The 17,266-nt window shown below is 40.9% G+C and overlaps 1 protein-coding gene across 1 annotated transcript; it reads left to right on the top strand.

The window, feature by feature from the left end:
• Positions 1-15,201: 15,201 nt before the first annotated feature.
• On the top strand, positions 15,202-16,428 carry LOC311004077 (trace amine-associated receptor 13c-like; the record flags this gene model as incomplete). The annotated part of the gene is made up of 2 exons (XM_083996026.1): positions 15,202-15,371; positions 15,618-16,428. 2 exons carry the CDS (start codon positions 15,202-15,204, stop codon positions 16,426-16,428), a joined length of 981 nt encoding a protein of 326 aa, XP_083852152.1.
• Positions 16,429-17,266: the final 838 nt, after the last annotated feature.

Genomic DNA, 17,266 nt, shown 5'->3' with positions numbered 1-17,266 from the left:
CCTTTCATAAAAGACGCTCTATCTCCTTTTCTAGAAAAAAAGGAGGGATTTTGGTGAAACCCAGCCATGTTTAGCTTGAGTTTTCTCAGGAACGGAGGCACGTAGAAACAAACGGTTTGTGGTCATTTGAAGCATTAAGTTAAACCTTTCAATTGAGCTACAGTATGTGTTGGTGGCAATAATATAGAATACACTATGGCTCTACATAAAAAGTCAAAAATGGTCTAAATTGCCGGTACACTTGACTAAAACTTTGGAAAGGAGCGCGGCACTCAATGAGTTAATGCAGTATCTAAAAATATATATATATATATATATATATTAGAAAAGACCAATTTAAAAAATAATTTTGAATATGAAAATGTTCATGTCCATCTATATGCTCTCAATACTTGGTTGGGGCCATTTGACTTGAACTACTGGAAATAGCCTAGACTTTTCCATGTTACTCTAGTTTATTGAGTTGCCCCTGTAAAACTCAAGGATGTGGGACATTGAAACAACAGTGACAGGCAAACAGCCAATCATATGTGTCAAACTCAATTTAGTTCAGGGGTAACAAACAGCACAATTTGATCTCAAGTAGGCCTAACCAGTAAAACAATATCATGATAGCCTATACATAGGCTATATTTCAAAATTTCTATTTTTCCTCTGTTTTAGTACATTATTAAGATGTTTACAGTTAATGAACTATCCTTTTACAAAACATATTATGAACCACCTGAAATTTCTTGATAAAAATATGTGCAATTTAAAATTTTCACACTTGCTGAGGGCCGGATTGGACCCACTGTTGTGCCGGTTTTGGCCCGCGGGCCGCATGTTTCACACCCCTGGTTGTAGCGCCGTCTCCACGTGTGTTTATTGACAACAGGATTATAACCTAAAAAGGGCACGTTAGCTCGTCGGTATGGTAACTAAACGGTGCGTCTGCCCCGAGTCTGAAACAGCGGCGGCGTTAATGAAGCAGCGTCAGGCCGCTCACCGTCAGTGAAATGCTCGGTGAAATCGCCGATTACGGCGAGCCGCGAGCGACGTACCTATCTCACCTGGTAGAGCACCCGCTGCAGCGACCCAGTTCGATCCCACCTGACAGTGCCTTTGCTCCGCGTCAACCCCCCCTCTCCCCCCGTCTCTCTCCAGCTGTCCTTTCAAAATAAATGCATAAAAAGTCCGAAAATAAAAAATAATAAAATCTGAGTCGGTGCTTGCCCGACCGGGCAAGTCCGCGCAGGTTCTACCTGCCCGCCGGTAATTTTTACTTGCCCCGGGCAATCGGGCAACCGTTATTGTCGAACCCTGACAATTAATTCATATCTTATCACCACCTAAGCAATCATGTCAGAAAGTGTACAGCTTTTGTTAGTCTATTACTCTTATCACTCTTATTCACTACTGTTCTTCTGTGATACCTCTGCTTGATTTTAAGCACGTGTTACCGGCCTCAAGCCTAGGGGTACTCGGGCCGGTAGCTATTGTTGCTACACAGCGATAATGACTGTGGAACAATGAGAAACAACACAGTTTCAGCAGTGTGCGACTTCCTCAAGCACCATTTTATTCTGCCTCCTATGTAAAATGTCACACATCTCATTTCACATTTAATGGCGAATTATCAGCCTTAATATCAGACAAATGCTTGAGATTATAACTCAAATACATGTAAATAATAACAAAAGAAATGACAGTATACTGTGGCTGCATAGTGCATACACCAAACTCATCAAAAGATTCCAACCACATTCAAAAATCACATAACTTAAACAACATGTTTACATGTAGGCTATTTCATTCACCCCTGACACAATATCTCCCTTTGCATGAACCGATATTATGTGGTGGCGACTATTACAACAACTACAGCGCCATAAACCACAATAAACTTATTAGAATCATGTCTCAAGTCCAATGCACTCAAACCTATTACTTGCCCTTCACACTGTCGGCAGTGAAAGCAATAGCTAAAATGCTAGCTTGCTACATAACATAAACATACACATGAATTAAGTTCAAACTCGGTTTTCGAGCACTTTTAAACCTCATGAACGTAACCGAATGTTTATGACTTCCTCAAGCACCATTTCATTCTGCCTCCTATGGGAGGAGGATGGGCTTGAGTTAGAGGTTTTCTCACTGAACCTGGTATCACAGTGCCACCTATTGTCACAAAGTGGAATTACAACGAAATGACTTGTATGGGAGTCTAACTTAAAATGTAACTGAAATAAATGAAAATAAAGAGAAAGAAGAAAAATAAAAAAAAAATAAGGGGTGCGTGTGTAATACCTGCATATACTAATGACAGGCTCTTTATTTCCCGACCTCTACACATGCCTTCTGGTCACCATCACGAATGAGATCACCCCGCAAATTCACAAGAGCAGCACATATGCGCAGAATCTTATCGGCTTTTGGAACCAGGGTAATTGGCACAACTTGTGACAAGATTTTAAAAACTTTTAGTCTTCGGATAGCCCTCTCCACATGTATTCTTACATTAGCAATTCTTCTTGTGGATGTGACCTGTTGCTCGCTAAGCTGAGCACCTTTATTAGTAAATGAGGGTATAACTAAATTAATTTTTCTTTCAAACAATATGTCTCTAATAGTAAAACCACGGTCAGCCATGACCTCGTCACCAGGGCGCAAGTATTCCAGGATCCCTGAGTCCATAGTAATGAACTTGTCGCTACAGCGTCCACCATATGCTGCAGAGATGAACATTATTAATCCACATGGGGCTATACTCACAAGGTACTTCATGGTATTATTTGAGTAGTAATGACTATAAGACTCTCCTCTTGAATCGAGGTTCTTGGGCTTTTGTAATAAGCTTTCGCTACAGTCCAAAATGCATGTTGTTTTGGGATACATTTTTTTAAACGTGTCTGGCATAGTCGCCTGAATGGTTTCCCTCGGGAGCCATGGGATAAGGTCTCTTGTGACTTCCTCCATTTTGTCAACCCAATAAGATATAATCTTACTTGCGGTGCTCTCAGATATAAAAAACCGTCTGCTCAGATCACCTATCAGAAGGTTTAATCTCAACTTCATCAGTGTGAGAAGTATTTGGTCTTTTACTGCCATTTTAAAATGACCTGCAAACATTTCCAGTGTGGAAATAAGAGTGTTCAGTGTTTCTAACGGTAGACCAGTGTACAGTAAAGAATCAGAATCATTTTGAATAATACTGCGAGCCACATTGCACTGAGTCTCTTTGTCATGGACCTCTTTGAAGTTGCTTGGTTGCTTTGCATAGTCATGATGTAGTAATGTAGGGTCTTCCCACTGAGTCTGTATGGAGTGCCCTGGAGTCGCTCTCTTGGTGTTGGTACCAGAGGGGAAAGAGTCCAGACTGCAATCTAGGTAAACAGTGGAAAACAAACAAGGTTTGGGTCTATGCTCGACTATTTTGGTAACAGATGTTATCTGGCACTACATGGACAATATCCTCCCCAAGTCATCTTGTTCATTTTTAACGAGGCAAGGTAGAAACTATAGACTAAAAAGCATGCCAGTGTCAGTGTATAAACTTACGGGGCTCCTGTACTGTGGAGGGTTGCATCCCATCCAGGTGAGTCTCAAGGGCCATGTCAGAGGAGGAGAGGGGGTCCACACTGCAGTCTATGTATGTAAACAATGGAAAAACTGGGTGAAGACGTCTCCTGACACAGTAGCAGTAGGTAGCTAGCGCAACATAAATATAAATACACCTAAATATACAAGTTAAATCCCAGCAGAAACTGGGCCAGGCAGAAAAATGACACAATTCAGTCTCAGATGATAAGATTTAGTAGTCTGCACTCATCGGGCTAACGCTAACGTTAGCTGGCTACAATGTAACGTTTTCTCGGCTAATGCAACGTCAGTTGGCTACATTTCGTCAGTTGGCTACATTTTAACGTTTTCTAGGCTAATGCAATGTTAGCTGGCTACATAGCTGGCTGACTGTAGCCCATAGACTACGAGTGTTACTACAATGACATTATTAAAACAGTGTAGGATAAGGAGGCCACATTAACCAGCAGGCACGAATTATTAGACTAAGTTACTTACGAGGCTCATCGTGTTGCACTTCAGCGGTGCTGGACGAAGCAGCCGCATCCTGGCACCTGGTTAGTTTTCGCCTCTTCTTGACTGGTGGTCGTTCATAGCCCAGGTTTAATTCTGGATATGGGTGCAGCTCTGTCGGTTTACGATCAACGAAATGGTGAGAGCAAACGAAAATCCTCTTGGGTGGATATTTCAATTTAAGCGCTGCCAGCCATTCCCTCTTGACATCTTTCCGCATTGAATGCAGCGCGTAGGGTGCCGGACATCCACAACTCTTGCGATTGGTTTGATGGTCGTTACAGGCTCCATTCATAAAATCTTTAACTTTCCTTGAGTTGTTTGTGCATCCAACAACAGCACATGTCGTACCGGAGGACATTCTATGAACTTGTAATAATAATTAAAACACTTCTAAGACAGACTGCTAGGCTATAGCTCCATTCCGCTTGAAGTGAGACAGAAGTGCGAAACCGACTTGTCGGTGAATCGAGTGTCATGGCGACGCCCAGCGGCGTTCTACGGAAAGTGGTGAATAAAGTAATGGCTGTTACTCCCTCCTTACGCTGCACCTATACAGTAGCTGTCATGCACCTACACACTACTTGTCTTAGAGTTACCCACTAAGTAGAGGGTAACGGGCTGTATTATAAAGTAATGGCTGTTACTCCCTCCTTAGTCTGCACCTATACAGTAGCTGTCATGCACCTACACACTACTTGTCTTAGAGTTACCCACTAAGTAGAGGGTAACGGGCTGTATTATAAAGTAATGGCTGTTACTCCCTCCTTAGTCTGCACCTATACAGTAGCTGTCATGCACCTATACACTACTTGTCTTAGAGTTACCCACTAAGTAGAGGGTAACGGGCTGTATTATAAAGTAATGGCTGTTACTCCCTCCTTACGCTGCACCTATACAGTAGCTGTCATGCACCTATACACTACTTGTCTTAGAGTTACCCAGTATGTAGAGGGTAACGGGCTGTATTATAAAGTAATGGCTGTTACTCCCTCCTTACGCTGCACCTATACAGTAGCTGTCATGCACCTATACACTACTTGTCTTAGAGTTACCCAGTAAGTAGAGGGTAACGGGCTGTATTATAAAGTAATGGCTGTTACTCCCTCCTTACGCTGCACCTATACAGTAGCTGTCATGCACCTATACACTACTTGTCTTAGAGTTACCCAGTAAGTAGAGGGTAACGGGCTGTATTATAAAGTAATGGCTGTTACTCCCTCCTTACGCTGCACCTATACAGTAGCTGTCATGCACCTATACACTACTTGTCTTAGAGTTACCCAGTAAGTAGAGGGTAACGGGCTGTATTATAAAGTAATGGCTGTTACTCCCTCCTTACGCTGCACCTACAGTCTAATACCACTGTAATTACTGTCCAAGTAGAGCCAGTGAGTTAAAACACAGTCAGCCTACTTAAATGTGTCAAGAGATAACATCATCTGAAAGTACAGTAATATAAAGACAAAACTAACTTCAGTGTCCCTGAAAACATTAAATAACAGATTTCTAATGGCTGTTGTTGTTAACATTTATGTTCAGTGTTGAACCTTTATTGAGATCCGTTTGGTCCTTCTAAGTCTAAAATAATCAGTGAAGTCAGTTTCATTTGACAAATGTGCTTTCTAAGTTAGAAGTCAAGTGGAAAAGATCATTGTGATACTACTATCACACTAGATTGTAGGGCTGTCAGTTTTTAGAAAAATGACATTCGAACGATTATTGAATGACCCGTAATTCGTTCGGATATATTCGATTATTACCCCCCCCCCCCCCCCCCCCCCGTTGTTTTATTTTGAAAATTGACCGGATACTCTCGTTGTTTCATGTTTGACTTCCTGCCCAGCTTGACGCGATTGCTCGCGGCTCTCACACAAAATAGACCAGACGCTGCACGGCGCGAGCCGGCCGCGGAGGTGCACGCCGCGACACCACACCAGCGGTTAATATCAAGTAAACTGGCTCAGCTTCTCGGCTGTTCGCGGCCCTTCCGCGTCCGGTGGACGTTCCGCGGCGCTATGCAGGCACCGGGCACTGCAGCCAAAGACGGTAAATAGAGAATCTTTGCTGCAGCCTGCATATCGAGCAGGTCATTAATGCTCGAATACGAACTTTTCCCCCCACATTCGAACGAATATTCGAATGTCGAATAAAAAGTGACAGCCCTACTAGATTGTGACACCCAGTGATGGAGATGGAAGAATGTATGGGCTCCTCCGGTTAAAAGGTTATCTCGATCCAAGTCCTTGGGTCAAGGCTGAGATGAGGGTCATGGGTGGCTCGCCATCTCCCTCGTCAGGTAGAAACTCAAGTCGTAATTTTCCACAGGATCTCCAAAAGAAAATCATCACCTGTGCAGAAAGAGAGGTATTATTATGTAGCATCATCAACTGCATTTTCTTTGTGTGGTCATTATCATTATCATTATCACGTGAATACATCGCAGTAACAAAAAGTGAGATTCAAGCCCTAACAAGTGAATTGTATTGATACTACCGGTAGGCTATTTAATTTTAAACTACAAAGTTATTGTTTTTAAACATTCTTAACTTTTTGACTATGGATAACAAAACATATTTCGAAAATGTAGGCTAACCAATGTGAAATGTGCACCCACTGTTTGACCAATGACTGCTGGTCTAAGCAGAGCGGCAGTGACTGACACCTTGTTTGATCAATGACACTATCCAGATCGATCTAGTGCTTGACAGTTAAAAACGTAAAGACAAACACTGCAGTGAAGTTAGTTTGAAGTTGGATATTTGACAGACATTCGCTCACTCACTCGCTTCTCAATACATTAAAAATCCATATAAAATATAAGATGTGTTCAAATGCAATAAAAACAGGTGTGTCTCATAGAGGAGGCTTAGCCCTACCATCCTGTGTTGATTTTGAGCCAACAGGTCACATGACCTAGGAGTTATTGAGCTATAATGCTCATATTTACTGTATAAAATATATTAAAAATTCATAAAAAATATTATTTGTGTTTAAATGCTATTAAAACAGGTGTGTGTCATAGAGGAGACTTAGATCTTCTGTCCTGTGTTGATTTTGAGCCAACAGGTCACATGACCTGGGAGTTATTGAGCTCTAACGCCCATATTTAGCCTACTGTATAAAATATATAAAAAAATCATGTGACCTGTTGGCTCAAAATCAACACAGAATGGCAGAGGTGAGCCTCCTCTATGACACACACCTGTTTTTATTGCATTTGAACACATCTTATATTTTATATGGATTTTTAATGTATTGAGAAGCGAGTGAGTGAGCGAATGTCTGTCAAATATCCAACTTCAAACTAACTTCACTGCAGTGTTTGTCTTTACGTTTTTAACTGTCAAGCACTAGATCGATCTGGATAGTGTCATTGATCAAACAAGGTGTCAGTCACTGCCGCTCTGCTTAGACCAGCAGTCATTGGTCAAACAGTGGGTGCACATTTCACATTGGTTAAGCCAGGAAGTACCACCCCTTGGCGAGGCCGTGGCCCGTGGATCATAGAGCAGCTGAGGCGCAGCCGCCGCTTAGACTACGGAGGGAAACAAGTGAAATTAACGTTACACAATGTCTACGTTGAGGACTAAAGCTGTAAACACAAAGATAACACTCCCATTTAAACTCGCAGGGGACGCGAGGGAGGGACCGAGGACCTGAGTTTGTTTATCAACGTCGTGGTGAGTTGATGCTAACGCTGCTAGCGATGTTAGCTTGTGCTCCAGAAGACGCCAGTCGTGTGTGTGTGTTTCCCATAGGCTACACTTGGCATTGGTTACTGTTCGGTTCACCACCTACCCGTAACCTACGTGCTGCATTTGTTTCGTCTCGAGGCCCCTTGTATTTTGTATTTGTGTGAGTGTACTGTATTACATAGCATCATTATAGTTGGGTCATGACTGTTATTTGACAATGAATAGCCAAGTGTAACACTGTGTAGCCTACATTTTCGAAATATGTTTTGTTATCCATAGTCAAAAAGTTAAGAATGTTTAAAAACAATAACTTTGTAGTTTAAAATTAAATAGCCTACCGGTAGTATCAATACAATTCACTTGTTAGGGCTTGAATCTCACTTTTTGTTACTGCGATGTATTCACGTGATAATGATAATGACCACACAAAGAAAATGCAGTTGATGATGCTACATAATAATACCTCTCTTTCTGCACAGGTGATGATTTTCTTTTGGAGATCCTGTGGAAAATTACGACTTGAGTTTCTACCTGACGAGGGAGATGGCGAGCCACCCATGACCCTCATCTCAGCCTTGACCCAAGGACTTGGATCGAGATAACCTTTTAACCGGAGGAGCCCATACATTCTTCCATCTCCATCACTGGGTGTCACAATCTAGTGTGATAGTAGTATCACAATGATCTTTTCCACTTGACTTCTAACTTAGAAAGCACATTTGTCAAATGAAACTGACTTCACTGATTATTTTAGACTTAGAAGGACCAAACGGATCTCAATACAGGTTCAACACTGAACATAAATGTCAATAACAACAGCCATTAGAAATCTGTTATTTAATGTTTTCAGGGACACTGAAGTTAGTTTTGTCTTTATATTACTGTACTTTCAGATGATGTTATCTCGTGACACATTTAAGTAGGCTGACTGTGTTTTAACTCACTGGCTCTACTTGGACAGTAATTACAGTGGTATTAGACTGTAGGTGCAGCGTAAGGAGGGAGTAACAGCCATTACTTTATAATACAGCCCGTTACCCTCTACTTACTGGGTAACTCTAAGACAAGTAGTGTATAGGTGCATGACAGCTACTGTATAGGTGCAGCGTAAGGAGGGAGTAACAGCCATTACTTTATAATACAGCCCGTTACCCTCTACTTACTGGGTAACTCTAAGACAAGTAGTGTATAGGTGCATGACAGCTACTGTATAGGTGCAGACTAAGGAGGGAGTAACAGCCATTACTTTATAATACAGCCCGTTACCCTCTACTTAGTGGGTAACTCTAAGACAAGTAGTGTATAGGTGCATGACAGCTACTGTATAGGTGCAGACTAAGGAGGGAGTAACAGCCATTACTTTATAATACAGCCCGTTACCCTCTACTTAGTGGGTAACTCTAAGACAAGTAGTGTATAGGTGCATGACAGCTACTGTATAGGTGCAGCGTAAGGAGGGAGTAACAGCCATTACTTTATAATACAGCCCGTTACCCTCTACTTAGTGGGTAACTCTAAGACAAGTAGTGTGTAGGTGCATGACAGCTACTGTATAGGTGCAGCGTAAGGAGGGGTAACTAGTGCTCACTTACAGTAGGCTACTTACTGTACTTAAAGTTTATGAATGATCATGGATGTGGATGTGTCATGTGTTTTCTGGTTAATAAATAATAAAAACATTTTCTAACTCTCCGAATGACTCATTATTGTGGATGTATTACTGTATAGTTTGTGTTTTGCCCTTGGATGACAGAACTAGACTTTCATAGATGTGCATTTTAGAGAGGTAAGTTTACTACCAGCCAGCCTGTTACTGTATTGGAAAATGTCCACACTCTATACCCATTTCTCACCTATTCCAAACCATACAATTAAATAATGAATAATAAATCTCTGAAATAGAGGTGAAATGTCGCTGCTGACACTTTTGGAAAACATGGATTGCAACTGTGCTCATATTGTACAGTAGACTATTTAATTTCTAATGTACCTGGCAGGAGTTACACTGTAAGTCCGGGGAAAGTAGGACGTAATTGTACGGGAGTTACGCTCTAAGACACAGCCTAGTTATACTGTAAAATGCGGGGTAATTAGTGGCGGAGTGAGCGAGAGTTACTGTGTAATTTGGTGTAAAGTAGGACAGGAGTTACGTGCCAAGACGCAGCCTAGTTAAACTGTAAAACAGCGAGAGTTACTCTGTACTTCTGTGGAAGTTGGTGTGAAGCAGGATGTAAATTACGCGCTAAGACGCAGCCTAGTTACACTGTAAATGCACGGGGGAAACAGGGGGGAAAGTGAGCTGCAGTTACTCAGTACTTGTGTGAAATAAGCGGCAACCTACGCGGCAAGAGAGCGGTAGGTACGCTGTAAGTCGCGGGCCGTATTATGTAGTGCTACCCTTATTTGATACCACGATTTAAGAAGAAGAAAAAAACATTAGGCTATTTTATTTAATACATAAATAAATAAATAACTGTTTCACATCAAACTTTTATTTAAGCTCCACTGTGGTTTAACAATGAAGTAAAAACAGAGTTAAAATGGTAAATATGACTCACTCAACCCAAACGGAAAGTCATGTAGTCATTACTTTTATCTTCCAGTGGTTCAATGATGGAACTGTTGTTCTCATTCATTCACTTTCAGGCTGTTTCCACAGACTGGTGCAAAACTGACTCATTGTTTCATTTTTTAGCTCTATTTTGTTTTTACACACGTTGTTTTTTCCCTGCTCCAAACCATGGATGTATTACTGTCTAAACGCGCACCACCACTGTGGTGCACACCGAGCAGCTGGAGCCACGTTCACATAAACGGACTGCGAGCTCGAGCCGCACCGAGACCCAGCGCGTGCTCTGGCTCTGTTTCACGGTACCGAAAAAAAAGGTTCAGTCTTCAATCAGCAACAGTGAGCGTGTGGCGCCCAACTGCAGTTGCTTGCAGGTGGTGTCTGACGTTTTTTTTTTTTTTTAATCTCTCTCATGATCTTCCTGGTACCGCCTCTGAATCTTTTAGTGGTACGCAGTACCGGACCGTACCGGACCGTACCGGCTTACTTTCACCCCTATATCATCCAGAGAGGACTAACTCCATTCATGCTTCATACTCTTCACCATTGATTAACACCAAAAGCACGGCCCTTAGGGATTGATGTTTGTTTCCTGTTAGGAGCTCACATACTCTGTACACCTCTTTATGGTCATGGTTATTACAAGTTAATACAGAACATCAGATCGCTGCTGCTGTGGGTGTATAACGTTGTGAATGATCCTCGGTGTGTGACCGGAGGTTTTAGCCTCTCCCCGCGGTGACTGATGTTTATCACAGCTCAAACCGCATACTATAAAAAATATAGCCTGCGTTATATAGGCCTTCATTATAATGACCGCAGTCTCACCAGCCGTTCATATGCATGGCGTGTTAAAGTCTGCTGAAATAAGCAGAAAATGCTCCATAATTTAATTGTGAGGACGTTATTGTCTATGCTTAAACTGTATGATAAATACCTAAAGGACATTTGTGGCCACGTGACTTTTGTTTACAGTTTTTGGACCGTTTGAGTTTGGCCTTTGTGACAGCAAACCGGACCAATTGCGAAATTGCAACAATGTATCATCCTTGTCTTGATTTGAATCAGATAACAGACCTTTTAGGTCTGAGACTCTGTAATACAACAGTTTGACAGTTGAAGGAGGGAGGGAGAAGGTGCATTTTGAATAATTTCCTCTTTTGATGGCACATCCCCGCCTCTTCAATCGTTGATTGCAGATGCAGATGATCAATTTGGCCCTTTTTCAAAGTCACAACATCTCATCTTTTCTCCATTGTGTCTGGTCTGGTTTGCTTCCTCTGTGCTTCAGACGTATGGTAATTCAAAGGTTCTGAAGAATGTAGCTTTACATTATCAAACATTTACAGTGTAACAGAGCAAGTCCGACATAGGCCTCTAATTGTCTATGGCAAGACTTAAATGTCCCATCATTCCAACAATTCTTGCCTCCTATGGTCGGAAATTATGGCATTTTTTTGTTTTTTTAAACATCCTGCCTTTCCGACAATTCCTTTAATAGCGTATAGTGCCCTGGTCAAAATGTTAAAGGTGTTCAGAAATGGCCATTTGTCCTGTTTGTCGCGCCTCCTTCTACGAGTTTCCACGAGTTGCCGCACGAGTTTACCCGAAAAAGGAAAACAAATGTGATTGTTCGTTATCGAGCGGGCGGGATATTCAATGTTTGGGATGAGACCAAGCTCGGTGTGTGTGTGTGTGTGTGTGTCTCAGACGTTGATTGACGGATGACGGATCCAATATCACTGGCTGATGAATCGTGAGCAACGTGACGCATAATTCGTGTGCCTGTATTATCCAATGCGAAGAACAACTACCCCACTTTCATCCTTGATTTACTCAAAAATAGAATTTTTCACAAAGTTTGGGCTACATCGTCTGACAGATGAGTTATTACACTATGGTACGCAGTATGATGCCAGTGGGGGAAAAAATGTTTGGAGTGTTTTTATGTCTCAAAACAGACTAAATAAACATAATCTAAAGAAATTTTTAAAAAAATATTTATTTTTGGAAGTTTTTGGGATTTGTTGCCTGTCGGCAACATTGTAGGCTACTATTACGGTTCATCATATACTGTATTAGAAACACCACTTTCACCTTCACTGGCCTCATCCTCATCCTAATTCTCATTCTCATCTTCCTCATCATCATCATAATAGCCTGATGTTTACTTTACTGCATCCAAAATCAAATTTATTAAGGATAAAAAACAAAATTATTATGAATTATATGTTTTTGAACATTATATTTACACCTAAACACACACTACCATAGTCTCATAATGCAATTTTGATTCCATAATGGTCCACTGTTGCCTCAAGGCAACATTGTATTTTTCTATAATGGTTGCTTTCGGGCAACAGGTGCATTTTAAGTTTCCATTATTTAATAAGTAAATAAATTGCATGGAACTATTAAAAATTAAACTTTACTAATCTATTAGTGTAAATATATTTTTTTCCAGATGAAAAAGGGCTAGGAAGTTATGTTTTCAGACCGTTTTAGTGGAGCAAAATGACAAACTTGTTTCCTTTGAAAAAGTCTGCAAAAAAGGGTTTCAGTATGGCTTCTTGAAAGTCATGTGATAAATTAAAGCATTGTTAATTGGTTCTCTAAGGTCTCCTCTCTTTTTTAAAGTATTACAGCATTAAATGGGATAAATTGTGGAGATGTGACAGGCCAAAAAGTGGTATGTTGCCTGAGGGCAACATGGTACCATAGAGGGTTAAGACGCACAGTGGGCTCAAATTCAATTTTCTTCTCTGAACACCTTTAAACATGTATTCAATTAACAAATATGCAGTGATATTTTGAAATATTACCGTTAAATTACTGCTGTTGTGAAAGAAGTTATCATTAATGTTGAGAAATGTATGTGGTGCTTATTTTGGGAGGATCCTTCAATTTCCTATGCTCTTAATGGTTTTTGAACGTCTCTTGTCGTTTCCTCTGTTTATTTGGGTAACCAGCGGGAAGGGGGCGGGACTAAAATAAAGCACGAAAGGAGGCTCAAGCTAATGTCTGGAGAAAAACGAGGAAAAGAAAAACGACAAAGTAAGAGCTAGTTGTAAGCGTTTGAAAGTGTTTAAAGTTATTATTTCTACTGAAACTAAAAGCCGGAGGTTGTATCTGTGTGGAATCAGGTACAAAAAGTAAGAGTGAGCCATGTTTGGAGCTGTTTCAGCCCGGAAATCATACTAAAGGTCGGCGACGCCATTTTCTGTTGTGTATCAGTGGTAGTTAGTTAGCCTCGTCGTTAGCAGGAGAAGAAGGAGACTGTGTGTGTGGGAGAATATTTTGCGCCGGGATTTCTGAGTGAGTATGGACATTATGTGAACTGGTGACAATACAAACGTTTATGGGAATGAATAGTAGAGTTTATTAGTGTTGTGAATTTCTGCATAGTGTGCCTACACGCCTGCCTGCCAGCCTGCTGCCACCATGCTGCTGCTGCTGAGGGAGCTCAGGACTTCACGCTGCCGCCAGGAAACCTGCTGTTGCACACGGACGTGTCTCCAGGACTGGTTTCTCCATCTCATCTCACACTTCTCATCTGAACAGAGGGTTTGAGGAACCTGCTGCTAACCGTTTATGAATTTCCAAGGATCCGTGAGTACTGAGAAAACACTTTTCATGAGGATTCAAATGAGCTCCAACATGCGCGCCAACAACATGGTAGCTACCATAACTGAGTTTGACAAAACATGGGTATTATTTTACTTTCTTGACTCAAATGGTCACCAGGAAAATTAAAGGGTGAATATCCATTTTTTTCACTGTGTTAATAAACATTTCATGTTGTTGCAATGTAGCCTATAGGAGTTGAAATGACTGACAAAAGTGTTAAATGCATGGGAGTTTGTAAGCTCACCTAAACAATATAGCTATAAAATCAGCTAACCAGGCCTCTCTGCACCCTAGGCAGAGTCACGGATAAATGAATGTATGGGAAACACTGTTGTCAATCGCAGTGTTTTATTTTGAAAGTTGTTTTCATTTTTAAAATTGACCGGATTCTCTCGTAGTTTATTAATTGACTTCCTGCCCGGCTTGACACGATCACTCGCGGCTCGCACACAAAATAGACCAGACGCAGAAACGATGCTTACACGGTGTACAGTTATTCACTGTGAAATAAGGGTGTGTTAACTTCAAAATAAAAATTGTGATAGTTTATCAGTTGTAATTAATGCAATGTATTATTTGTTCCATATCTTTTTTTTTCTTCTTTTTTTTGCTGCTGTGCACACTCACAATATCTCAATTTAAGCCTTGTTGGAGCTTCATAAATTCCCTGATTGACAGAAGATATTTCCTGTGAAAGTGCATGTGAGGTCAACTTTTTCCGTTAAGAAGACAAGCATTTTGTAAGCCTGTCATCCGCTCAGGATTAAGAGTTATCGTAAGGTAAGACAGTAGCTATTTGCTTCTCCACTAATAAATGTACTGTAACTTCACTCTTTTATATTCATCATAATATTATACTTTTTACGTTTTGGTTTAAACATATAGTATGATGATTTGCTTAGAGTACTTCAAGTCTGATCATCTGATGACTTTGGACTGCATTGTCATTGTTGACAAAAACGGATTTAGGTGAACTTGTGTCCCGTTTGTAGATGAGGAATTGAAGAGTTGTGGTCTGAAAGGTTGTATTAGTATTTTAGTTTTTGCAGGCATTGCGTGTTGCAGTGTAATGTTTGGCCTCTGAAGGATGCTGTTCCATAGATAGATAGATAGATAGATAGATAGATAGATAGATAGATAGATAGAAAGAAACATGGGCGGGGAGGAAGGAAAGAGATAAATTGGCTGTATGATGAAGTTTTATTCAGAAAACAGCCTCTCCTTTCTCTGAATATGGAGGCCCTGGAGGAATCTGATCTCTGTTTTCCCCAGCTCAACAACTCCTGCAGGAAGATGATGCATCCTCACTCGGAGGCCATGCTCACTTACAGTCTGCTGTCCCTCATCACTCTGCTTACTGTGGTTCTGAACCTGCTGGTCATCATCTCTATCTCCCACTTCAGGCAGAGATAATATTTGGTCGACAAGATGTATATTTTTTTAGCTAGGCAACAAAATGTAACATTTTAGGTTAACAATTGATAACAATGCCTGCTCATCTAGGACATACAATGTGTAGAGCTAATTTGTCATACTTAAGCCATGTTAGAGAACAAACTATACTGCTGGTTTTAGAACTACCATTAACACTTATTTCTATAACTGCTGCATGTAACAGTGTGTTCGGTGTCGATGTTCTCTCTTTTCAGGCAGCTCCACACCACCACCAACCTCCTCCTCCTCTCTCTGGCTGTTGCAGACTTTGTTGTGGGTCTCCTCCAGATGCCAGTTCTACTTCTCCAGAGTGAAGGCTGTTGGATGCTGGGTGATTTTATGTGTGGTCTGCATTACTTTTTAGGATTCCTCGTTGTCAGTGTTTCAGTAGGAAGCATGGTGCTCATATCAGTTGACCGTTACATTGCTATTTGTGACCCCATGTTTTACTCCACCAAAGTTACTCTGAGAAGCGTTCAGTACTGTGTTTGTCTGTGTTGGATATGTTCTGCTGTGCACAGCAGTTGGATACTAAGGGATTTTTTAAAACATCCAGGCAAGTATAACGCCTGTTATGGAGCATGTATAGTTGTAGTTAGCTACATTGAAGGAGCTGTTGACCTTGTTGTTACCTTTTTAGGCCCAATTTTAATCATTACAGTTCTATATCTGCGAGTGTTTGTGGTGGCTGTGACTCAGGCTCGTGCCATGCGCTCTCAGATTGCTGCTGTCACACTTCAGTCTGTGAAAGCTAAGAAATCTGAGATCAAAGCAGCGAGGACACTTGGTATTGTAGTAGCTGTGTTTCTTCTGTGCTCCTGTCCATATTATTGTTTTGCTGTTGCAGCTGAGAGCAATTTGGTAGGGGCTGCATCTGCACCTATTGAAATTTGGCTGGTGTATTTCAATTCCTGTCTGAACCCTGTGATCTATGTTTTTTTCTACCCCTGGTTCAGAAAAGCTATTAAACACATTCTAACTCTCCAGATACTGCAGCCTGGCTCCAGTCTGGCCAGTTTAATGTAGAAAGTGAAGTTGTTAGTGTTAATATACAGTACAGGCCAAAAGTTTGGACACACTCAATGCATTTCCTTTATTTTCATCACTATTTACATTGTAGATTCTCACTGAAATTCCACTAATGAACCCTGACAAGGCACACATGTGAAGTGAAAACCATGTTCAGGTCAGGTTCACCTCTTGAAGCTCACCAAGAGAATGCCAAGAGCAAAAAGCAGTAATCAGAGCGAAGGGTGGCTACTTTGAAGAAACTAGAATTGGAGGGGTCAGAGATAGAGGAGGGGGAGCAAGAAGGAGAGGAAGAAGAAAAGAAGAAAGATAAGACAAAGAAGACAAGACATGTTTTTAGTTATTTCACACTTTTTTTGTTAATTCCACATGTGTTCATTCATAGTTTTGGTGCCTTCAGTGAGAATAAAGGAAACACATTGAATGAGAAGGTGTGTCCAAACTTTTGGCCTGTACTGTATCAAATTGAAATAATCCCATCGGTCGTAGAAATGTTTTAGATGATTGGATACAAATTGACATGTAAATCTGTCTGTTTTATGAATTTTATTTTGATGTTAAGACATAAAGCCTATCTGTCAGGGTTGCCTGCAATGCCCGACTTAGCTTCAGGACTTTGTGATATGATCATTATTAAAAAAAGAAGAAAAAACACTTATCTGCTTCTTATACAAGGGCGTCTTACCTAAAATAAAGCCCACTGGTGTTAGAGCTGTTAGTTCTTAGTTCAACTTGAGAGTACTGGCACATTAATCAAATTCCTGCACAATAATTTAGTGATTTGCTTCTGCGGGTTTTGTTTCTTTTAAGTAATAATAATATTTGTTTGTATAAT

This window comes from Trachurus trachurus, assembly GCF_905171665.1.
Source record: "Trachurus trachurus genome assembly, chromosome: 21".
Classification (NCBI taxonomy): Eukaryota; Metazoa; Chordata; class Actinopteri; order Carangiformes; family Carangidae; genus Trachurus; species Trachurus trachurus.
Note: the sequence above shows the minus strand (reverse complement) of the source record. Positions and strands in the feature narration are given on the sequence as shown.